This window comes from Mesoplodon mirus (genome assembly GCF_964341445.2).
Source record: "Mesoplodon mirus genome assembly, chromosome: 5".
NCBI classification, from domain to species: domain Eukaryota; kingdom Metazoa; phylum Chordata; class Mammalia; order Artiodactyla; family Ziphiidae; genus Mesoplodon; species Mesoplodon mirus.
This window is the reverse complement of record NC_138980.1, coordinates 32,540,343-32,564,649: the sequence shown is the minus strand read 5'-3', so window position 1 is coordinate 32,564,649 and position 24,307 is coordinate 32,540,343. Positions and strand designations below refer to the sequence as shown.

At 62.2% G+C, this 24,307-nt stretch overlaps 2 protein-coding genes across 8 annotated transcripts in view; one reads left to right on the top strand and one right to left on the bottom strand.

Annotated features, from left to right (window-relative positions):
- Positions 1 to 4,830, top strand: part of POLRMT (RNA polymerase mitochondrial) — a 15,052-nt gene extending 10,222 nt beyond the window's left edge. For 2 of the 7 annotated variants that reach the window (XM_082622088.1, XM_082622087.1), the window contains exons 12-21: positions 106 to 228; positions 476 to 655; positions 890 to 976; positions 1,061 to 1,174; positions 1,266 to 1,318; positions 1,440 to 1,538; positions 2,284 to 2,356; positions 2,502 to 2,593; positions 2,680 to 2,741; positions 2,830 to 3,013. In XM_082622088.1, coding sequence (XP_082478214.1) covers positions 106 to 228; positions 476 to 655; positions 890 to 976; positions 1,061 to 1,174; positions 1,266 to 1,318; positions 1,440 to 1,538; positions 2,284 to 2,356; positions 2,502 to 2,593; positions 2,680 to 2,741; positions 2,830 to 2,879 — 933 coding nt within the window. In that variant the 3' untranslated portion in view covers positions 2,880 to 3,013. Of the gene's footprint in view, positions 1 to 105; positions 229 to 475; positions 977 to 1,060; positions 1,175 to 1,265; positions 1,319 to 1,439; positions 1,539 to 2,283; positions 2,357 to 2,501; positions 2,594 to 2,679; positions 2,742 to 2,829; positions 3,014 to 4,141; positions 4,159 to 4,436 lie in introns of those variants that run through there. The other 5 variants (XM_082622086.1, XM_082622083.1, XM_082622084.1 and 2 more) reach the window with 4 other exon arrangements.
- HCN2 (hyperpolarization activated cyclic nucleotide gated potassium and sodium channel 2) lies at positions 3,120 to 24,307 on the bottom strand (the record flags this gene model as incomplete). Its single annotated transcript, XM_082622094.1, has 8 exons — positions 3,120 to 4,341; positions 5,681 to 5,845; positions 6,053 to 6,293; positions 10,038 to 10,184; positions 11,691 to 11,909; positions 12,903 to 13,064; positions 14,127 to 14,550; positions 23,667 to 24,307. The coding sequence occupies 8 exons, from the start codon at positions 24,305 to 24,307 to the stop codon at positions 3,632 to 3,634; spliced, it is 2,709 nt and encodes a 902-aa protein (XP_082478220.1). The 3' UTR covers positions 3,120 to 3,631.

Sequence of the window (24,307 nt, the reverse complement as noted above, 5' to 3'; positions counted from 1 at the left end):
CGTGAGCGGAGCTGGGGAAGCCTGGAGCTCGCCTTGCCCCGCCCCTCGCTCCCTGCGCCTCACTCCCTGCGCCTCACTCTCCATCACTCTCCACCCCTCGCCCAGGATGGCTCCTGTAACGGCCTGCAGCACTACGCCGCCCTGGGCCGGGACAGCGTGGGGGCCGCCTCCGTCAACCTGTTGCCCTCGGACCTGCCGCAGGACGTGTACAGTGAGGTGGCTGCACAGGTGCGCACCCACCCCGCCTCCTCTTGTTCTTATCCCCCAGACCCACCCGGCTCTGTCTTTCGAGCATCTGGGTACTGTGGACCCCACTGCCACGGCCGCCAACTGTCACGTGCCCCGGCAGTCAGGCAGGGTTCCTGGGGGACGTGTCAGAGGGGGCAATGGTGAGGTTCACGGGAAGAGAAGGAGCCTCGGGCTGGGAGGCTTTGGGGTGGGCGGGGCCCTGCCCACTGACCCCCCGCTCCAACAGGTGGAGGTGTTCCGCAGGCAGGATGCCGAACAGGGTGTGCGGGTGGCCCAGGTGCTGGAGGGTTTCATCAGCCGCAAGGTGGTCAAGCAGACGGTGATGACCGTGGTGTACGGGGTCACCCGCTACGGGGGCCGCCTGCAGATCGAGAAGCGCCTCCGGGAGATCCATGACTTCCCCCAGGTGCGCGGGGCCGAGACTCCAGATCCTGCCGGCCACTGTCCTGTACCAGGTGGCCGCTGGGCGGCAGGCGGTCCTGACACAGGGTCTTATCTCTGCCCACCGTGGGGTCCTCCAGCGGGGCCCATGGGAGCGAGCCCACCCCCTCAGAGTGCGCGAGGTCACTGGCCCAGGGCCATCAGGCGTCGTGGAGAGAACCTGGGCCCCGCCCACGCCCTCCCCTCGCCCTCTCCCCAGGACTTCGTGTGGGAGGCTTCTCACTACCTCGTGCGCCAGGTGTTCAACAGCCTGCAGGAGATGTTCTCGGGCACCCGGTCCATCCAGGTGAGGCCTCATCCTCCCCCTGCCCCCACCTCGGCCGTGGCTCCCCAAACCCGGCCCCCCTGAGCCCGGTGTCCGTCCCTGCAGCGCTGGCTGACCGAGAGCGCCCGGCTCATCTCCCACACGGGCTCGGCCGTGGAGTGGGTCACGCCCCTGGGCATCCCCATCATCCAGCCCTACCACCGTGACTCCAAGGTCATGGTATGTGCAGCCCCACCCCTGCCCCGCCCCTGCCCCCCGCCGCACCAGGCAGGACTCAACGCCCCCTGCCCCTGCCGCCCCTACCCTGCAGATCAAAGGCGGGCTCCAGAGCCTCACCTTCAGCAGCAGCGTGGACACCAGCCAGTGAGTGCACGGGGGTGGGGGGCGGGTAGGCGGGGCCAGGGCGCCTGGGCCGGGAGGCCACTGGGGTTGGGCCGGGCCGGGCCGAGGCTCCAGGGTCCCCCACCTTGCACCCCGCCCCCAGGAAGCCCAACACGCTGAAGCAGAAGAACGGCTTCCCGCCCAACTTCATCCACTCGCTGGACTCCTCGCACATGATGCTCACGGCCCTGCACTGCTACAGGTGCACCAGGGCTGGGGACCCCGCGGGGGGAGCCGCCCGCTGGAGATGGGGTCGGGCGAGGACCGAAGCTCTGGGGGCCCGGGGGACCTGGGGCCCCGGAGGCAACAGGCCTCGAGGCAGGGAGGGGTTGGGATGCGGCTGACTGGGCAGGGAAGGGGCTCCAAGTGTGAAGCTGGCCCTCGGAGGGTCCCCAGGCCTGGCCTGCTGTGTGGCCCGCTCTTGATGTGTGTGGCCCTGCCGGGGCAGGCAGAGGCTGTCTAGTTTCTCACGTTCCTGTTAGAAACGGCTGCTCCCGTGCGGCGGGGGGGGGGGGGGGGGGGCGCACTGAGCCAGACTGCTGTGGGAGTTCTGTGTTCTTCCTGTGCCCCCCTGGGATGGCTCGGGGACCCCTGGGATGGAGCCCTGTGGTGGAAGGGGGCCCAGCCTCAGCCATCCCCTATGGGAAGCTGAGAATCAGTTGGGCGGCAGCTGGGGGTAGGGTGGCCAAGGGGCTTCTTCCTAAGAGGAGAACTTGTCACTTGCCTGATGAGGGGCATGTGTGGCGCACAGACAGCTGCTGGAGTGCGCAGGGGTGAGGGGCGAGAGGAGAGTGGGCGTCACTGGACAGTGGGCCCCCCCAGCTGAGCGGTGGGGAGGGGCTTGAGGTGAGAGCTGGGCCAGTGCTGGGCGGCGGGGGGGTGTGGATTGTGAGGGAGGGGACCTCAAGGCGTGGCCTCTCCACGGGGGCCCCTCACTGCTGCCGCAGGAAGGGCCTGACCTTCGTCTCGGTGCACGACTGCTTCTGGACCCACGCTGCTGACGTTGCGGTCATGAACCAGGTGCAGGCCCACCCCCACTAGGGCGGACACCCCTGGCTCTCACGCCCCCAACCTTATCCCCTCCTGACCGGGGAAGCCCGGTCCCCCTGCCCCTTGGGCCTGGTTCCTGGCTGCTGACGCCCCCCACCCCACCCCCCCGCCGCAGGTCTGCCGCGAGCAGTTCATCCGTCTGCACAGCCAGCCCATTCTCCACAACCTGTCCAGGTTCCTGATCAAGCGGTTCTGCTCCGACCCCAGGTGAGGCCTCCCCCAGCCCAGCACCGCAGAGGCCGCTCCCTCTCCAGGCAGCCCCGGCCTTACCCCCACCCCGCCTTTGCCTTCAGGGCCTCCAAGAGCATCTGGGTCTCCAGGCTGATGGACACGCTGCTGTCTGTGCCCAAGGCAGGTGAGGCCCGGGGCTGGATGGCCCCTTACCGGGCTGGGGGCGGGGCCTTCCCCAGGGCCCGCCCCCAGCCTTCTGCTGTGCTCCGCAGGGACCTTCAACCTGGAGCAGGTGAAGCACTCCACGTACTTCTTCAGCTGACGGGCCAGTGCTGCCTCCCTGTACCTTAGTGTGAATAAAGGTCTGTCGCCACATGGGGGCTGCTTGCCTCGGGGAAGGGCGGGCTGCGCCCTGGGTCCAGGCAGAGCCATCAGACGCGGCAGGCTGGGCGCCAATGCTGTCGTTTATTGCGCGGAATGGGGGCGTGGGGCTCAGTGGGGCGTAGGGGGTGCGGTGGGCGCTGCTGCCTCGGCTTGTCAGTACATTCACCGTGACGGCAGGGACCCCCCGGCCTCGCCCCCACGCTGGGGCGCTGGAGGGAGTGGTGTGTGCCCACTCCGGGGCGGTCACCGCGGACGCGCGTGGACAGGGACCAGGCTGGTTATTGCGTGAGCGCGACGGGGGCAGCGGGAAGCCGGCGGGCGAGGTATTGCACTTAAAAACAGATCCTCATTGGAGGGCGAGGGCGGGCGCGGGCGGGGCTCCACAGCCCTCTCCCCTCGGCCCCGGCCGGCCTGTCCCCGCTTCACAGTTGGGGGAACTGAGGCACCGAGGTGAAGGGAGCCCCCTCGCCCGCGCGGGGCCGCCGGGGGCAGGGGCGATGTGGGTGGGCTCAGGGCGATGGGTGGCTTGGCGGGGGTGTCCCGCCGGCCCGGGTCGCCCGTCCGACTACAACTACCTACGTCTCTTCTATGGCTTCTGGGGCGGGCGGCCCGGGCTGCGCAATGGCATGGCTTTGGTCTGAGTGACAGCCCCGCCCCGGCCTGGCTGGGCCACAGGGCGGTGCGCAAGGGTCACAAGTTGGACGAGAGGCGTGAGCGCGCGGAGTCCAGCGGGTCGGGTCCGCTGGTGGCGCCAGGCGAGGGTGAGGGCGAGGCTGAGTCCCTGCGGTCCGGGCTGGGCGCTGCGGCCCGGGCGGCGGGCGCAGGCCCCAGGCGCGGCGTGGAGCTGCTGGCCGGGCGCACCGAGGCTCCGGGGCCGGGGCCGGGTGCGCCGTGGGGCAGCGAGGGCTGCGAGGCGGACAGCGGGCGCGAGGCGCGGCTCAGGCGGCGCACTGGCAGCGCGGGCCCGGCGCGGGGCGCAGCGGGTGAGCCAGGTGCGCCGCCATAGGGCGAGGTCCGCGGTGCCCGGGGGCTGGAGGGCGCGCCCGGGGGGCTGGCAGCGGGCGCGGGCCCGGGCGAGGCAGCGGTGGGCGCGGGCCCGGGGGGCAAGCGGCGCACGAGGCGCGGCGAACCGAGCGCCAGGGGCCCAACGAGTGGGCGTGCCACCTGCGGGCAGAAGCTCATGGCCACGGCCTGCTGCAGCGTGGCGATGGCCGAGGCGCCCTGTGGTGGCGGCGGCGGCGGTGGCGGGAAGAGGCTGACGCGCTGGTCCAGCTCGGCCTGCTGCACCATCTCACGGTCGTACTTGACGATCTCCTGGATGATGGCGTTCTCCTGGTTGTTGAACACGCCCGAGTTGAGGTCGTGCTGCACCTTGTGCAGCAGGATGGAGTTCTTCTTGCCTGGTTTAGGGGAGGGGGGAGCGTCAGAGGTGCCTGCGGCCGTGCACTGCACGCATGCGTGGAGCGCCTTCTGCACTAGTGCCTGCTCTCTACAGCCAGCACGAATGGAGCCCCTCCTGCATACAGCAAACGTGCCAGGTGTCTGCTGTGTAAAGGAAGCTGAACTTGTACACCTACCGTATACAGCAAGCATGAATCAAGCACCTTTGTGCGTAGCAAACAAACACATCAAGCACCTGCTTCACACACAAAGCAAGTATGAGACACTCGAATCCTGCCAGCATGTGTGGAGCACTTCCTGTATACAGTAAGCACGTATTGTGCACCTGCTGTGTACACCACGCAGGTATCACACACTTACTGTGCAAAAGCGGCACACGCAGACTCCTGCCTGTATACGGCCGGCATGCTAAATGCCTACCGTGTACATAGTAAGCATGGGTTGAGTGCCTACTGTATATAGCAAACACATCTAAGCAGATACTGTACAGAGCAAAATTTTAAGTGTCTCTTATAAACATTTTGAGTGCTTTCTGAGTACTGGGAAGTCTTAACTCTTCCCTACCGCATCCCATTTTGCTTTTCTAGCCATTCGCTGTCTTTATTCCCACACATAGCACCAAGGGCCTCTACCTCTCTGAATCCTGCTCTAGTCTTCAGCAAGTCCTTAGCCATTTCTAAGGATCCCCCTGCCCGCCCACCTCTCCCTTTACCCAAAGCCACCCCCCCACACACAGGCCAGGCCACCAGATTCCTCCTTTCTCCACCCTCATAAAGTGCACATCTGATCAGGTCCTCCCCTACCTAGGATCATCCATGGCTCCCCAGTGCTTCTGACCTACAGCCTGAACGCCTCCCTCTACAGCCCTGTGGCCTCCTGTGCCTGATGCCCACCTCCCTCCCAGCTTCCCTGAGTCCCTGGACTCCAGGCCTCTTTCCCACCTCAGGGCCTTGGCACATGCTGTCTCCACTCCCAGAACATGCCTCTGTCTTTCTACCGGCAACGCCTACCCATCTGGGTCTCCACTTGGAGTCACAAGGAAGCCCCCCCGACAGCCCCTCCTCCATGACAAGCCTGAGGGTGGCCACCACTTCAGCCTCGTGGGCCACATCTACACCTCCCGGCAAACAGTAGGTGCTCAAACATTTGCCTAGGGAGCAGAAACACCCATTTCCCCATCCTTGGGAAACTGGGGTCGTGTTTGGCCAAGGGAGAAAGTGGGTCAAGGAATCTGGTCCGGGGGTCAGAAGGGGCCCTGAGGGTCAGCTGGGCCATGCCACCCCGCTCCTCAGGCGGCCCCCCCGACAGCCACTGAGGCTGACCGCTGGGCCCACTCACCGATGCGGTCCAGGCGGTCGATGGCGACCGTCTCGAAGGCCCGCCGCATCATGGGGTACTCCTCCAGCACCTCGTTGAAGTTGTCCACGCTCAGCGAGTAGAGGCGGCAGTAGGTGTCAGCCCGCACGCTCGCCGTGCGCCGGCCCCGCGTCAGCAGGCAGATCTCTGCATGCAGCCCGGGGCAGCGTCTCACTGCTGGGCCACACCCAGCGGCCCCAGCCAGCTGCCCCCAGGGCCCTTCCAGCCAGCAGAGCAGTCCAGCCTCCCCCTGCCCCAGGGCCTTCCTGCTGCGCGTGCCAGCCACGCCCCTGCCCCTGGGTTCCCCACCCTGACCTCCGTCTGCCGCTGGCACCCCTGCCCACAGACACTCACCCCCGAAGTAGGAGCCGTCTGACAGCTTCATCTCCTTGTTGCCCTTGGTAAGCACACTGACCACCCCGTGCTGGATGAAGTACATCTTCTTGCCAACCGTGCCCTCACGGATGATGTAGTCACCCGGCTGGAAGACCTCGAACTTGAGCTTGGTCAGCATGGCCGTGACGAAGTTGGGGTCGGCGTTGGCAAACAGTGGCATCGAGGCCACCAGCTTCCGGCAGTTGAAGTTGACAATCTCCTGTAGGGGTGGGAGGTGGGGGTGACGGCAGGGCACACAGCCGCTCCTCCATCGCACCCTACCTTTGGGACTGTTGCACCTCTCAGACCTTCGGTTTGTGAAAGGGATTTAACACGTTAGCCTGAAAGCCAGCATCTTAATAGGCAAACACTGGAGGTTTTGCCACCAAAGAGAGGATCAAGAAAAGATTCCCGAGATCCTCTACTGTTGAACTCTCTGTGTTGGCAGTACTGGCCTATGCAGTTAGACACGGAAGAGCATTCGGAGACGTAAGAATTGGAAAGGAAAAAGTAAAACTGTCTCTTTACTATCTGTATTAATGGAATTGCCTGAAAAACCCAAAAGAGTCAATGGAAAACTGTAACAAGGGAAATTAGTCAAAATAGCAAGTGATTAAAAAAACCAACATGAAAGCCAAGAGCCTTAAAATGAATCCACGGTGGTAGAAGTCAGGATGGTTATCCTTGGCAAAGAAGCTTCTGTGGGATGGAAATGCTCCACATTTGATCTGGGTGGGGGTCATGTGGGGATTTCACTTGATGGAACATCCATCGGGGGTGCCCTAATGACGGGGCACTTTGCTTACCTTAAAAAGAAAATCAGGCTTCCCTGATGGCGCAGTGGTTAAGAGTCCGCTTGCCAATGCAGGGGACACGGGTTCGAGTCCTGGTCCGGGAAGATCCCACATGCCACGGAGCAACTAAGCCCGTGTGCCACAACTACTGAGCCTGTGCTCTAGAGCCCACGAGCCACAACTAGTGAGCCCGCATGCCACAACTACTGAAGCCTGCGCGCCCTAGAGCCCATGCTCCGCAACAAGAGAAGCCACCGCAATGAGAAGCCTGTGCACTGCACAGAGTAGACCCCGCTCGCCTCAACTAGAGAAAGTCCGTGTGCAGCAACAAAGACCCAACACAGCCAAAAATAAATAATTAAAAAAAAAATCCACAGCTTTTGTACATGCAAACGAAAGCCACTCCAAAGAAGACGTAATGGATGAGAAGACCCCATTTCCACCCACATAAAGAGCTAAGTAAGATGCCATGGCACGAGTTTACGAAGACATGGCCAAATCTATATGAGGAAACGTTGAAAACCCTCCCAGAGGCACAGAAGAGCCTTGAACACATTGTGTCCTCAGAGAGCACTGCTCACCATCTTCGAGATGGAAGACACCCATTCTCCCCGGGCAGGGATACAGCTCACAGAGCCCTGTGGAAGTGCTGCCCGGCTCGCTTCTCGATAACCGGGGCTAGTCAAGTTCATTTAGAACAAATGAGCAGAAGTAGCAGGAAGCCTGTGACAAAGAAGAGCAGGGAGGGGGAACTCGCCCTCTAAGACACCAAAGCACACCGCAAACCTCTGCGCGATACAGGCACACACAGAGCAGGCAGGCCGATGGGACAGATGAAAAGTCCAGAAATAGACCCAAGCAGGAGGGAACTTCAGCTTAAGGTGCCCCTCCCCCACCAAGTCTTGGGACAGAGCCAGATGGTTCAGCCCCACACAGCAGATGAGCCTGGATCCCTTCCTCACGCCAGATTCCACGATAAATTCCAAAGGCATAGGGGGTCTACATGCCAATAATGAAACTCTACAAGTATTAGAAGAAAACGTGGGCAAATTCCTCTAAAGCCTGGGTGTGTACAGCAAGAGGTATTGTGCACCTGCTGTATACAGCGAGCATGTATTGTGTGCCTGATGTCCGCAGACAGTAGATATTGAGAACCTACTATGCACAGCAGTCAGGTGTTAAGCACCTGCTGTGTAAAGAAGGCAAACACTGAACACTACACTCGCTCTGTTACACAAGCACACATTGAACACTCACTGTGTATAGCAAGCATACATGCAGCACCTGATGTATAGGGCATAAAAATTCCACACGTGGGGGAAAAAAACCACAGTAAGCAAGTTTTAAAGACAAATGGCCAGGGACTTCCCTGGTGGTGCAGTCGTTAAGAGTCTGCCTGCCAGGGCCTCCCTGGTGGCGCAGTGGTTGAGAGTCCGCCTGCCGATGCAGGGGATACGGGTTCGTGCCCCGGTCCGGGAGGATCCCATATGCCACAGAGCGGCTGGGCCCGTGAGCCATGGCCGCTGAGCCTGCGCATCCGGAGCCTGTGCTCCGCAACGGGAGAGGCCACAACAGTGAGAGGCCCGCATACCACAAAAAAAAAAAAAAAAAAAAAAAAGAGTCTGCCTGCCAATGCAGGGGACACGGGTTCGAGCCCTGGTCCAGAAAGATCCCACAGGCCACAGAGCAGCTAAGCCCGAGAGCCACAACTGCTGAAGCCCGCACGCCTAGAGCCCGTGCTCTGCAACAAGAGAAGCCACCGCAATGAGAAGCCCGCGCACTGCAACGAAGAGTAGCCCCCACTAGCCACAACTGGAGAAAGTCCGCATGCAGCATCGAAGACCCAACGCAGCCAAAAATAAATAAATAAAACACTCCCAATCTTTAAAAAATAAATAATAAATAAAAACAACAAAAAGACCAAAAGTTCTGTAGGAAAACAAGCAAAAGTTATGAACAGTTTACAGGAAGAGAAATGCAAATAAGCCCCTGATGGCAGGAAAATAAGAGAATCGCACCTGAGGGGTGCACCTCTCACCTCGGCGTTTTGGGACCGTCTCCAGGGTGTCCCTCGTGGTGCTCTCGGTGCACAGACCGGCAGGGCCCCGACCCCACCCTTGCCTCTGCCCTGTGCCGCGAGCTCCTCCGGCAAAGCAAACAGGACCCGGAGAGGGAGCGCCAGGCACGGACACCCCGGAGGCCTGCCCGCCTTTGTTTTGTGTGAAAAAGGCAGAAAATGGACGGAGAGAGCAGGAGGAAACCGGGCAGAGGGACAGGACAGAAGATGGGCGTTTTCTGAATATATCTGGATTTGTAAATTTGACTTTATGTAAACACCTGAGTAATGATCAAACACAGGTCGCCAGGGGCTGGCGGGAGGGGAATGGGGAGTGAGGGCCGGGTGTCCTGAGCGGCCGGGAAGGCCAGGCCGTGGGCTTAGGCGGCAGTGGTGGCACCACTCTGAATACACTCGACACACGGCATTTCATGCATTTTGTGGTCTGTGAGGTGTCTGTCTGTAAATGTGTGAATGAATGAAAATAATTACCAAGCGAATATTTTCAGTGCAGGTAGCCACAGTGCTTGCCTGCTGGGAGGCACCTCCACCCTCAGAAGAAACCCTAGTGCCCGTTCCTCTCCCTCCTCAGGGCCACGCAGGCTCACACTTGCCTCTGTGAGTTGCCCCAAGCCCCTCCCCACTCCGTCCCTCCCAGAGCTTCCCCTCTGGCACCACCTCCCTGGAAACAGGGCAGGGCACACAGCTGGCGCCCAGTAACTGCTTGCTGAGGGTCACGGGTTGAACTGTCCGCCCACCACCATCATACGCTGAAGTCCTGAGCCCTGGTACGTGTGAACAGGGCCAGATGTGGAAATAGGGTCTTTGCAGGTGTGATTGGTTAAGATGAGGTCGTGCTGAACCCAGTGGCTGGTGTCCTTACAGAGGAGGGTACACAGAGACACAGGAACAGGCCACGTGAAGATGAAGGAAGAGGCCGGGGTGATGTGTCCCCAAGCCAAGGACACCGAGAACCGTGGGCCACAACAGGAGCTGGGAGGGGCAGGAAGGACCCTCCCTGGAGCCTCTGGAGTGAGCACCCCGCCCCTCACCTCCTGCAGGGGCCCGTGGGGCTCCCCCAGGACCCTCCTCCACACGCGGACCCCCACCTCACCTCCCGCAGGGGCCCATTGAGCTCGCCCAGGATGCTGTCCTCGTCGAACATCTTGCCCTGGTAGCGGTGCTCGTAGTAGTCATGGATCTTCTGGCGGAAGTCAGCAGGCAGCTTGTGGAAGGACATGTACTGCTCCACCTGCTTGTACTGTAACAGGGCGGGGGGCCCGGGTCAGCGGCCGCCGCTCCCGAGCCCCCGCCCCGAGTGGGCCTCAACTTAACAGTAACACAATACGAGATGCCCAGGGCGATCTGAACTTCAGATAAATGACCAAAATGCCCCAGACACATATATCCTGGGCAGGGGACTTCCCTGGTGGTGATGTGGTCAAGAATCCGCCTGCCAGTGCAGGGGACACGGATTCGAGCCCTGGTCCAGGAAGATCCCACGTGCCGTGGAGCAGCTAAGCCCGTGTGCCACAACTACTGAGCCCGCGCACCTAGAGCCCGCGCTGCACAGCAAGAGAAGCCACTGCAATGAGAAGCCCACGCACCGCAACTAGATAAAGCCCGCGCGTAGCAGCTAAGATCCAACGTAGCCAAAAATGAATGAATGAATTAAAAAAAAAGTTATTGCTATGTCCTGAATTTCCTTTTTTTGGGCCATACCACACGGCATGCAGAACTTTCCCTACCAGGGGTGGAACCCGTGTCCCCTACCTACAGTGGCAACGTGGAGTCTTAACCCCTGGACCACTGGGAAGTCCCGTCCTGAATTTCATCTGGCAACCCTTCCCCCCCACCAGCACCCCACCCCCAGCCCTTAGAGGGAGCTGGACTGGCCCCTGCCCCAGAGGTCCCAGACCCTTTGGTGGCCCTGGCTCCCCTCCCCAATGATCTTTCTAGAAATCAGCCCAGCTCCTCCTGAGCAGGGTACGGGTGTGGGCACCAGGAAGGGGTGCCAGGCCCTGCTGTCCAAAGGATGGCACCCTCAGGGGAGCCCTGGCCCCGCTTCCGCCCCAGCCCCGCCTGGCCACAGCTGCCCTGAGCTTAGCGGAACCCGTGACAGCAGGCGGGTGGCGGCACCAGCTTATGTTTGGGTGGGAGGCCGGTGGCTTCCGGACAGCCGGGGTGCCTGGCACCAGGCCCAGCTGACCCAGCCAACCCGACTGCTGGGCACTGCTTGGGAGGTTGCGGCTGCCTGGCCAAGGCCAGCCATCGGATAGCAGTGCAGGGCCAATGGGGCGATGTCCCAGGGACCAGGCCACCCTTGGCCTTAGGGAGGGGAGACTGAGGCAGAGTGAAGCCTGAGGCTGACCTCCAGAAAGGGCTGGCCTGTGGGGTCCCACCCGCCCTCTCTTGGCCCTTCCCGGCCCACAGCCCTCGGATTGGCTCCACAGGTTCCCCCACCAAGGCCAAGTGCCAAGACATCCTTGCTCTCCCAGAGGCTTCCCGTGTCCTTGAGCGACCCCAGCACCCCAGCCCCTCCCGAGATGGCCCAGAGACCTTTCCCCCCAACCCCGGAGCCCCCTGATGCCCCTCGGACTGGCCCTGTCCTGTTCGGACCCCTCCGGCTCCTGTCCTCTTCCTTGGCCTGTGTCTCCCTCAACTCCTCCTGCCCTGCCCCGCTCCAGGCTCCAGACTTCCTTCCTCCACAGAGCTGGGGGGATGTGGGGTGGACCCTCAGACCCACGGGGGTGCCTCCCCGTCTCACCTTCTCCTGGTACTGGCGGCGCGAGGAGTCCAGCGACTGGATGAGGGCGGTGGCGTGGCCAATGAACATGGCGTAGCAGGTGGCGCCCACAATCATGCTTAGCATCGTCAGCCAGATGTCCGTCATGCTCTCCGGCGCCTGCCGCCCGTACCCGATGCACAGCATGTGGCTCATGGCCTTGAAGAGCGCGAAGGAGTAGAGCTCACTCCACGAGTGGTTCTGCAAGGCCACGGGCGGGCGAGCGGGTGGGTGGGCGCTCACGGCCCCCAGGGAGCCCCTTGACACACACCCCCCCCCCAGGGCCCCGCCAGCCCGTCCTCCCCCAGGCATCCAGGTAGTGAGCTCCGTGTCTTCCAGAGGTAACCAAGGGAAACTGAGACTCAGGCAGCTGACATGGCGTGCACACACGTCACAGCAACTCAGCAGCAGGTGCGGGTCTGAAGCCGCCTCCCCACTTCAGTCCTGGGAGGCTCAGAGGGGGCCAGAGTCTAGCCTTGGGGGCTCAGGAGCCCCCACCACTTTTCAGCCTCTGACGAGTGTCTGTGAGGCCAAGAGAATGGGAAGTTCCAGGGACCCCAGAGACAGTGAGCTGGGAACACTGACATCTGATCAGAGGGGCGGAGAGAGGGGAGGCATCAGGCAGGACCAGGAGCCCCCTCCCAGTCCTCAGCTGACCTGGTTAGGGGAGGGGGCAGCGGGCCCGGTTCAGGAAACAGGACCACATGCCTGGGTGTCCGGCCAGACAATGAACTGCCTCAGCCAGGCAGCTGTGCCAGGTGCCAGGCTGGGCACCCGCAGGTTTTCCCTCCGCTGCTCCTGCCCGTCAACGCCCACCTGCCCTGTGCCCCACGTGCAGGAGGAAAGCTTTTAACACTCAGCATCTCAGCCAGGAAGTAATAGATGCTTGTGAGTCTCCAATTTTTATTTCTCACGGCCCATGATACCACCTTCCCATTTGAGGACTATGATATAAAACTGTATGCAAATTAAAAAGTGGAATGCATTGCAAAGCACAGTAAGCAGATGATGCGATCTCTGGGGGACAGAAACTGTCCTATAGCCCTCAAACAGTCAAAGATCTCCATGGTCCAGGGGTCTGCAAGGCAAGGCTCGAAGTCGGATAGCAGCCCAGAGGGGCGCTCACCCCCAGAGGAGTGTTTCAGGCGCCATGCGCTCCAGGAGCGGATGTGGGGCGGGGGGCTCGGGGCTCACCACCATGCCGTTGATGGAGACCCAGCAGTTGCGCGGGAAGTCCTGCAGCATCGGCACTAGGAACTGCAGGCAGCCGTCCCAGTGGCACAGGAGCAGCATCATGCTGATGAGGTTGCAGATGCGCATGACCGCGCTGGCCAGGTCATAGGTCATGTGGAAGATCTGGGGGGTGGGGTGGCGCCCGTGAGAGTCCCGCAGACGGTGTGCGAGGGAGAGGCCTCCGCTCATGGCCTCTTGCGACCCGGGCAGTGGGAGGACGAAGCCCTCCGCAGGGCCCACTCCCCTTAGGAGCCGCCCCACCTCACCACGCCCCCCACGCGAACAGTGGGGCCCCCGCTCCCGTGAGACCCGTTGCCTTTCAACGTAATGAAGCACCCTAGACTAGAGCACATGGCTCCCTGCCCGGCCTGCGGCCCCAGGCGCCCAAATCTCTCTGCCTGGCCGGCTGCCCACTGCCCTCTCCCAGGACCACGGCCTCTTTCCGCAGCCTTGTCCCCACCCACTCCCCGCCTTGGAGCCTAGTTGCTGTCCTGGACAGTGGCGGGGACTCTGAGCCCGCGTGGTGGCCGCGGGCTTCAGGAATCAGGTCACACTCAGTCCAGAGGCGGGTCTGAACTTGGGGGAGAGGGGCGTGATTTTGCTTCTCGGAGCCTCAGTTTCCCCGTTGCCACCGGGGCTGTGGAGTCTGCCTCTTACAGGGTAGAAGGAAGGAGAGGGGTGCGGATGCGTCAAGCGTCCATGCTGCGCTCCCTGTGACCCCCCCCGACCCTCCACCGGGTACAAGCTCCTGTGACCACTCCCCGTGCCCCCCCCGCCCCGAGGCCCAGGTTCCACCCCTAAGGTTCCTAGGCCCCTCACTGCAGTCCCTGTAACTCCGCCCAGTGCCCCACCCAATGACCCCACTCGTTTGCCAGTATCCCCACCTGTCCTCTCACTGTGACCATGCCCCTGGACCCCGGTAGCCCCGTCCAGAGTCTCCCATCATGGCCCCGCCTTTTTGTTCCTGGTGCCTTCTTGCCCCCTCCTGCAGCCAATGGCCGGGTCCCATCACAGCATCCTCACCCATCACCACACCCTCGCCCATCACAACCCCGCGCCCCTACATCCTAGACCCGCTCCAGCCCATCACGACCCCACAGACCCCACGCTTGCATCCGTGTCGCTCATCACAACCCTGCCCACGCCCATGGCCCCGCCCCTGCGCCAACGTGCAGCCATGCTCACCTCCTCCCACTGGTGGATGTAGCGGATGAGGCGCGACAGGCGGAGCAGGCGCAGCAGGCTGAGGATCTTGGTGAAGCGCACGATGCGCAGGGCGCGCGCCGTCTTGTAGACCTCGGAGTCGATGCCCTTCTCTACGATGAGGAAGATGTAGTCCACGGGGATGGAGGACACGAAGTCTACCACGAACCACGTGCGCAGGTACTTCTTCTTGATCTTCTCGGGGTCCAGGATGATCTCCGTGTTGTCCTCGATCACGATGCCCGTGCGGAAGTTCAGCACCAGGTCCATGAGGAAGAATGTGTCCGAGACCACGTTGAACACAATCCACGGGGCCGTGGTCTCGTCCTTGAAGAAGGTGATGCCCACGGGGATGATGATGAGGTTTCCCACCATGAAGAGCAGCATGGTGAAGTCCCAGTAGAACCTGGGGGCGAGGTGCAGCCGGTCACGCGGTCACACCTCCACCTTTGCGCGGGGCCCTCCGCGGAGCCTGCCTGCCCCACCACGCGCGCATACGCCTTTGAAGACCAGCCCAACGCTCGCCTCCTCCGGCAAAGCTGAGACTTTGGCCCCAGCTAGTGTGGACCCTGCCTCCAGGAAGCCCTCCCAAGCCCCAGACAGCACTCCACTGCCGGCTGGGCTCCCCCAGCCCAGGTCCCTCTCGCTGGCCCAGCCTGACCTTCTCTCCTTGAAGAAACCGGAGACCTGGAAGAGTCCAAGAGGCCGCTCAAAAATTGACTAAATGTTTCCCAGGACCAAGAAGGCCCAACGTGCCTGGCACAAGGCTGCCGTCCAAAAAGCACTAGGGTCGAGCCAGGAGGGGGAGACAGACAAGCGGAGGAGCTGGAGGGGCGGGGGGGTGGGGGGTGGGAACTGCAGCCAGGAGGGTTGAGTGGCTGGGCGGCCGGGGGCTGCAGGTGCCGGGTGGGCACCAGACATCCACAGTTTGACATACAGGTGCAGGACCCCCACCCTGGCCGGACTTCCCGGTGGGGCACCGGAAGGCTGAACAGGGGGCACTGTCTGTCCATCCATTTCAAGAAGCACCCGGGGGGGCTGGGGACCGGGCAGAGGCCAGGGTGCTAGGCCGTCTGGGAGAAAGGGAGAAGCCAAGGCCTGCCCGGCAGAACGCAGGGCCAGGTGGCAGAAGAGCCTGAGGGATGGGACTTGGCCACGGCTTGGATGTTTCATGTGATAAATACGCCTGAAAAAGGGATGACTGGCCAAATATGCCCAGGATCGATACAAGTTCTGGAGGTCAATTCCAAAACTCCACCCGGGAATTCTGTGCTCCCAGAAAAAGGCCCGTCCATTTGAGGAATATTAACGGCCGGGCACAGTGTTCTGAGTCCAGCATTTACCCATGAGGACAGACAGATGCAGCAAAGGCCACATGGAGAGATGCTCATCCCTGCGGCAGTTGATAAAATAGGAATCAAAACCACTCCAAGGGAAACCTGTCAGTTCCTGAGAAAGTTAGAGTTACCATGTGGCCCCGCAATTCCACTCCTGGGCCTTCACCCAAGGACTCAAAAGTGGGGACTCAAAGAGACACCTGTGCACCAGTGTCCACGGCAGCACGATTCACAATGGCCAGAGTGTGGGAGCAACCTGAGTGTCCACCAGTGAATGGACATACAAACACATGTGTCCGTCCACACACAGGGCGTCACGCAGCCACGGAAAGGAGAGAAGCCCCGACACCTGCTACCATGTCGGTGGACCCTGAGACCACGATGCTCAGTGAGGGAAGCCAGACACAGAAGGAGCCACGGTGTGTGACTCCATTGATGGGAAACGTCCAGGACAGGCCGATCCACAGACACAGAGTGGGTTTGTGGCTGTAGGGGCCGGGGAGTTTCTGTTTGGGAAGATGAAAAGTTCTGGCGAGTGATAAGGGGGATGGCTGCAGCACACTGTGAATGTATTTAATGTCACTTGACTGTACACTTTTAAATGGTTAAAGGCTAACTGTTATATTTCTGTTAACACATATACATAAAGAGAAAACCTCCGAGGCCCAGGGTCTCAGTGATGAGTAGATGCCCCAGATCGGGGTGTAAGCCCACACTCCCTGTCTAGATTTGGACAAAGGAGGGTCTCAAATTCTGAAGAGTCATTCGTCTGATTTTGCCCATCACTGTGCAGGGAGAAATGCCCACCCCGCGGTGGGTTTCCAGGGCTCTTCCGTAGGCCCGGCGCCCTCCCCACCACGGCTGGAGTCCCCATGTCCTCTTGGAGAAGGCTCTAGCATGTGTAGGCAGGACAGGCCTGGGGGAACCCTCAAAGCCTGCCGCTCCCTGGGCTCCTCCTGGATGGATAGAAGAAGAGACTGAGGTTCCCAGGGGCTGGAGGGACTCTCCCAAATTAGCAGAAAGCCGTAAACTCCGCTCTGGTGTGGCCGCACTGGGCTCCCTGTTTGGGGACTCACTGTGAATTGGCTCTGTTCTGAGCAGCCCCCCGAGGGAAGAGCTACAGCACCGTGCCTGCCGGGTGACCCAGGCCTTCCACTTCGGGGAACTGAGCCCAAGGAAATCATCCAAGAGGGAGAGAAAAAAATTGAAAAGTGATTTGTAACAAGATGTTCACAGCAGCATGGTCTGCAAGAGCCAAGGTTGGAATGGACCCCATGTCTAAGACCGTGGTGAGAGCAGCCAGACCTGGGCTCCCGCCCACTGGCAGGTGTGGCCTTGGGCAAGTCCCTCCAGTCCCTGGGAACCTCAGTCTCCTCTTCTGTCTGGCTGGGAGGAGCCCAGGGAGTGGCAGGCTTTGAGGTTCTCCCCCACCCCCGGCTCTGTCTGCCCACATGTACTGGAGCCTTCTTCCAGTGGCCATGGGGACTCCAACCATGATGGGGAGAGCCCGGGAAACCCACCTCGGTGTGGGGATGGAGACCTTGAGAGCTGAAAGGGTTGACACGATCTGGGGTGAGTGTTAAGGGCAATGACGGCTCCAAATTCAAGACCTTCCTTTGCCTGAATCCAGACAAGGTGTTGGGCTCAGACTTCTGATCTGGGGCATCTACTCATCCTCAAGACCCCCAGGGACCTAGCCCCAACCTGACTGAGGGGCCGCACCTGCCTATTCCCCATCTCCACCCCCAGAGTGTCCACGGCAGTGGTTGGTCCTAATCCCCACCTCCAGCGCTGAAGGGCTCACGCCCAAGGACAAAGCAAGCAGGAAGAAGTAACTGAAGGCCAGGGACAGGAGCCTAGAAACCAAGGAGCGGGGTTAGAAACAATCTAAATAGGGGGGGCCTAGAAACTACCAGGGTGGGGTAGCCACAGTGTAAATGGCCAGGATGAGGAGGGCCTCCTCCTTCACAGGTGACTTGTCATAGAGGTTCCCTCCTTTTGTTCTGGGGGCGGGGTGGGGGGGCAGGCACCACACTTCCCCACTGACAGACCAGAGAGGTGGCCCAGCCAGGGAAGGGTGCAAAGACCTGAAAGCCAGCCTGCTGCCCCCAGGCCTGTGGCCCTTGGTCCTCCTGGAATTGGGTAGGAGGAGGGGAAACTGAGGCCTGGGGCAGAGGATCCAGGTCCCTCTCCCCAGCACCCCCTTTCCTCACCCTGCCCGCCCCCTTGGGCTGTGCAGCCCAGGGGTAATCACTCTTCTCTGAGCCACAATGCTTCCTCTGCCCAACCGCGGCAGCCCCTCCCGCATCAGGCTGCCCCAGAGACCCCTGGGACCGGGTCGAGGCCTGCAGGGGCCTGAGTCAGCCCTCAGCTACCCAGGGCCTTCAGGGACAGTAATTAAACCTCGTATTGAAAAGTCCTTCCTAACAAACAACGGGCCCCATCGGGAAACACTCAGACCCCGCTTCCTGCCTGTGCCAGGACAGGAACTGGGCCCTGAGAGACCAGCAAGGCCGGGGCTCCTGGTGGGGAGCGGGGGCTCAGAGGCAACAACCCCCAGTGCCCTGTGGACAGGAGAGCCCGGAACCCTCTCCCGGGCGCCACACCCACATGGCTCTGATGTCAGCAGGGCACCCCCCGTGGGCCCAGCTCCCGCTCCAGCAGCTGTCCCGACCCTCCTCTCTGCGCAGATGGAGAAACCCAGGTGGGAAGCGGTGAAATGACGGAACCCACGCGGCCAGGCCTCCGGGCCAGAGCTCAGGACCATGCGGTCACCCTCCTGTCTCCAGCGCTTGGGGCCCCTCCAATTCCAGAAGCTGACAAGCAGCCCTGTTCTTCCAGGACCAGGCAGGGCAGGGCCAGACGAGGGGCAGGGGTGTCCTGGGAGCTTGAAGTGGCTGCTCAGGGACGCTGTTAACAAGGGTAGCGGCTCCCTCCCTTCAGGGTCAGAGAACCAAGAACCAGGCTGGAAGCAGTCCAGGAATTACGGATCTGATCGGGCAAATCCCAGGGGATTAGGGGCCGGGAAGTGGGGGGGTCAGGGATTAAGGATGAGCTAGGGATGGATTATTAGGGCCTGAGCCCTCGGATGTGAGTTACGGATCCCAGGCAGGTGTCAGGGATTGGGAAACTGAGACTCCTGCGGGGGAAGATGCCTGAGTGATCCCAAGACAGGGCAGACTGTGGGGCTGACTGTGTGCAGGCCTGGGGGACACGTGGCGACCAGACAGACCCGGCCCTCCCTCAGGGCCCCCAGCCCAGTGGGGAGACAGGCCTTCCACACAGACAGATAAATGAGTGGGATGCTTCAGAGGGGCCACTTTAGCCAGGGTGGGCTGGGAGGGCTTCTCAGAGGAAGTGACATGTGGGTGGATAATGGAGAAGGGCCGCTAGGCGGAGTGCGGGCACTGCACCCCGGGTGGATGAACCGGCAAGTGCAAAGGCCCCGTGGCTGCATGGAGTTTGCCTTTTGGGGCGGCCGGGAGGCCTGGGGCTGGAGCAGGGGTGTGAAGGGAGGTGAGAAGGGATGAGAGGGGGTGGGAGCCGGGCTCTGCAGGGCTGTGGAGGCCACGGCCATGGCGGGTTTTAAGTGAGAAGGACGAACATGAATCTTGAGATGCCCCTGCCGGCAGCCGGAAGGCAAGGAAAGGGCAGAGGACGGCGTCCAGGGAGGAAGTGGGGTAGCCTGTGCTCTTTGCATTTGGGCTGGGCTTGCTGATGGGGGAAGTGAGGCAGGGTCTGTCCTGAGCAAGTGGGTAGCTAAGGAAGGCCCCCCAGTGTCCCCCTGAACCCCCAGGTCATGGATGTTGAAACAGGGGGTGTGGGGATGTGACGCTTTTAAAGCAGGGAATTCAGGGGCCAGAAACTCCAAATTCTGGCAGGAAACCAATGGAGCGAGGAGAGGGGCCTCGGCCACCTCAGGCCCCTGACCCCTCACAGGGACCATGGAGCGTCCTTCCTCCCAGTGGGTGGGCCCTGGGCCTCAATCCTCCCACCTGGGAAAAGGGCATGTCCACCAACCCCCACTCTGAGTGCCTTCATGCTGGATTCAGAACCGGGGAAACTCTGGCCCCCGCCCCTCACCACTGCCCCAACTTGGGATAATTCAGGGTTTATTCTCATGAGCTGATGCATCCTGATCTCCCACTAATCCGTAGGGCCATCTGGGGCAGGAGAAGTCCTCCAGCCCTCTTGGATCTTCAGGCCAGCCCCTCTACCACCCCAGGCCCTCAGGGACCCCACAGGATGTCACACAGATACAGGTCAGCATCCACCTGTCCTGGCTTTGTCTAAGCTCCGCTGAGGGCCAGGAAAAGGACCCACTTATCTTTTCCCCACAACCCAGGCCTCCCGGCGGTACACAATTCGGGAACATTGAACTGAAATTCAGCAGCTGCAGCAGGAGAGACTCAGGTCAGACCTCAGAAGCACTTACAGACTCGGGAACGGGATGAAAGGCCGTGGGAAGCCACTTGCCCACACTCTCTCTAGGGAGATGAAGCCTCCACCCCCCAGACCTGCCCACGCTCCCACACGGCCACGGCTGCCTTGACCACCAAGTGACCACCAACTAAGGAGGTGGAGGAAGTGGCAGAAAAAGTGGACTGTCCAGAACGGGCGGTGGGGAGTTGCAGCCGGGCCCTACTTCCCTGGGGCACCACCACCCACGCCCTCCCCTCTGAGCTCTCCTCCTTCCCGCGAACCCCTCTCTCTGGCCTCTAGAATCCGGGGTGGCCAGGTGAAGGAGTTAACTGTATTTCTTCTTCATACATTTTGGGGGCAGGGCAGAAGATCCTGCCAGGGCCCCAGGACCTCCGGGAGGCAGTGGCCCAGGCTGTGACCATGCAGGCCCCTTGGCCACTCTCCCTGCTTTGCTCTGGGGTGGTCTTTATGCTTGTTCTGACTCAGAAATGGACCTCAGGGTGCAAAGAAGGAAAACCAACCCTCCTGAACCTGAATCCTTCCTGCTGTCCCTCGAACATGCTTCTCCCCTCCCCCGCCCCCATGGAAGCTCCTAGAACATCTGTATCCGGGCACCAGCTGTAGTGTTACTCATGGCCCCATGAAGAAGTGAAGACACGCCTCAGAAAGGGTTGGGGCTGTTCCAAAGCTGCCAGGAAACGGGGCTCACAACCTGACTGGCCTTGCCTGCACCCATGTGTGCCCCTCGGCGGGTTCCCAAAACCATCCTGGGCCCCCCCACCCCGCGACGTACCAGGCCCCAGGACGCCATGGAGTTGGGGGGAGAGGCAGGTAAGCGTATCAAGGAAAAAAGGCCACTTCTGAACGCATGGGCGGTGCAGACATCGACCGGATCGAAAGGAATGGGGTGCACCACGCGTTTGGGGAAACTGAGGCAGGGAAGCCCAGAGAGGACTCCAGGCCATGCATAGGGGGTGCAGGCCTCGCCGCAGACTGCCCCAGCCCCTCTGCAGCCTGGCCCGGACAACGCACTCCTGCCCCTCCGGCCTCGGTCCGGTCACCTTCCTCAAGAGCCCCGCTCCCCGAGGACTCTGCAGATGCCTGCCCTGCCTGGGAGCCCATGTGGCCCGAGGAGCTAGGCATGACCAAGGCTGTTCCAGTTCACCAAACATGAATTGTTCTGTTCTCCGTGCCAGCTGGGTGCCGTGCCACTTTGAGCAAAGTTGTAGCTCAAGAAAGTGGAGATGCCGCGGCCCTGGGCAGGACCTGGGGCTGGGGAAGAAGCCTTGGTCTCACGGCCCCGTTTCCCTTTAAATCATGTCCAGGGCTTACCCGGGCACCAGCAGGGATGGTGTCTGCACTGTCAGGTCATGAGGACAAACGGAGCCAAGTGTGGACAAGCAGACCCAGAAAGGCCCCTCCCTACTGCTCCACGAACGGGTCTTACAACTAACACTCACACGAACATAGAGATGGCCCACGGCTCCCCCAGGGCAACCCCCTTATCTTGAACAATCCCCAGGATGCCCTTCTCCTCCCATTTCTTCTTGGCCTGGACAGGACACGGCCAGGGGCCAGCTTGCCTGACAGTCCAAAAGTGGAGCCTCAGGGGCCAGCCTGCCCGGGAATGAATCCCTGCTCTGCCAGGGACTAGCTGTGTGGCTTTGGGCAAGTGACTTTACCTCTCCGTGACCCCCTCTCCTCACATGTAAATTTGGGGTAGCTGCGGCAGCCACCTCACATCTGACATGAGGATTGGATCTATATTCTTAAGGTGCTGTGGCCCAAGAGGGACTCAGTAAGCACTTCTCCGATCATGTGCTTGGGGGTCTGTCTCCATATTGAATCCGAGGGGTCTAGAAGGGTTCCCAAAATGTGGGGGGTTGTAGAGGCCCCGCAGCACCCCAGTTTGGCAGGGTCTTAAGGTTTTTACTTTGACTGGCTCACCTAGTCCCAGCTACAGGCCTCACTCACCCCTCCCTCACCCCCATCCCGTTGCTCACCCCAGTTTACAGTGTATCTGCCCAGGGACCCACGGGCAACTGTGCTGGACGCACACAAGGCTGGGGACGCCCAGCTCCTTCTCCCAGCAGCCCCCACCCCCTCTGCAGCTGAGAGGAAGCCCAGGGCCACCCACAGCCCTGGGGATGCTGCAGGCGGATGTGCTGGAGGGGACAGAGGAATGGCTACTTTCTGCAGCCACCTCTCCCTGCCCACATGGCCCCCACGTCCCTTTCCAGCCAGCTGGCTTTAGCCCCCATTCACAGAGGGGCCAGGTGGGCCAGGGAGCCCTGGAAGTCAAGTTCATCCCCATTTCACAGACTGGAACCATCTGCAGAGGGGTGCTGAGCCCCCATGCCGGTCGGGACCATCCAGAGGCACCCCATCTGGGCCCCCTGGCCTCTCCCAAAGCCACCGGTCAAGGCTGCATTCCCCTCCCAGGACGGTCTGAGGGGTTAGGAGCTGGAATCCTGGACATTCTTCCAGCCTCCGTTCCTGAGTTGTGTGCCCCTGGGCCTCCGTTTCCCCAGTTGTCAGGCACAGGGGATATGGAGGGGCCAGGGAAAGGCAGAGTCCCACAGCTCCCCTTTCCCAGCTCTGGGGGTCCAGGAATCCGACCTCAGGCCTGAGGGAGGGGAGACCCGCGGCGTCATAGGATTCGGAGGCCGCTGGACTGCTGTCCGTGGTGCTGAAACCTTGCACTCCCTGAGATGGTGGCCCGGCGGCCTGGGGAGACCCTCTGCACCCCAACTCACACACCCCAGTCACGGACACATCACCTCACACCCACTGCCCGCTGATGCACACACCCCCTCTCTCCCCAACACACACCAGTGATCCGCCATGCAGACACACCCCCCAGAGCACTCGGCCCCCCGCCCGCCGCAGTCACATGTTCGTGATCACACACACGGCCTGCAATGATATGCATCGTTCACACTCCCAGGCCACACAGGGCTCACCCGGGAACGGAACTGCAAACATACGCGGCGGCGTGACCCTGCTCCAGCCTTGCTCTGAGGTTTTTCCACGCACCAACTGGCTTAATTCACATCAGCATCTACACAACCACTGACACCTGGGCACACCACAAACACACGCAGCTGAGCCTGCTCCGGGCCTTGCTCTGAGCCTTTCCACAGATCAGCCGCCTGAATTCACATCAACATCACCACCACTGGCACCTGGGCACACCACCCAGCCGCTGGAGCTGATGCGGCTCAGAGCAGACACAGCCGGGGGACACCAGCACTAACAGTGTCCCCTCCTTGCGCAATACCGAGGCCCAGGGACCCGGGACGCGCCTCCCTGCGGCGTGGGACGCAGGTGGAGACCCTGGGACCCGGCGTGTCCGCTTAACCCTTTCTCCGCCAGCCTCTACGGGGCGCGTCCTTCCCGGGCGCCCTTCCTTCCGCTCCGCTGCCTCCCCGGCGCCCACGTTCCCCTCTATTCGTCCTCTCCGCCCCTCCGCGCTCAGACCCTGGTCCTGCGGCCCGTGACATGCGCCCACCCGAAGGGCGGGGAATGTTAGGCTGCGTGGGAGGGGGCGCGCGCCTCCCAGTGTTCCTCCAAGGGCGGCGCCTCGCGCGCCCAGGTCATTCCGGGGCGGGTCCCGGACGCGCCCGAGGTCACCGAGGGGCCCCGAGGTCACCCGCGGGGCACACCGCCCCGCCCTCTTCACAGCGCTCCCAGGCCGACCCTTGTGCGCGTCCGCTCGCCGTGCCCCTCCGCGCTGGCCGGCCGGCCCTCCGGACGGCTGTACCTGAAGTCGCTATACGGGTGGATGATCCAGGCCCCCGCCGACTTGACGCGCTCCTGCTCCCGCTCCACGGCCTTCTGGCTGCCGAACATCCGCAGCGAGAACTTGTTGACACCCGGCTGCAGGAGCGCGCCGAACTGGCGCTGCATGAAGCTGGCCTGGCTGCCGCGCGACTCCCCCGCCGGGCCCGCCTCCTCGCTGCCCGCCTCGTCCACCGGCCCCGACCCAGCGCCCGGCTCCGGCGCGGGCCCCGCGGCCGCCCCGCGACACGAGAACGACACCTTGGGCCCCCGCGCCGGGCCCTCGGGCCCCGCGGGGCTGCACTGCGGCTCTCCGCGCCCGCACTCGCCGTTCGGGCTGCCCTTGGCCGTGCTCGCCGCGCCCGGGGTGCCCGGGCGGCCGCACGAGCTGTCTCGGCTGCGGAGTCGGGCCCGCTGGCTGCCCTCGTCCGCCGCCTCCGGGGGCGCCGCCTCGGTCCGGGGCGCCTGCTGAGGGGGCGCCGGCCCGGGGCCCGGAGGGGGCGCGGGCGGCGGCGGCTGCTGCTGCGGGGGCGCGGGCGGCGGCGGCGGCGGCGGCGGCGGCCCCGGCGCGGGGGTCGCGCCCGGGCTCTCCCCTGGCCGCCCGCCGCCCCCGCGCGCGTCCAT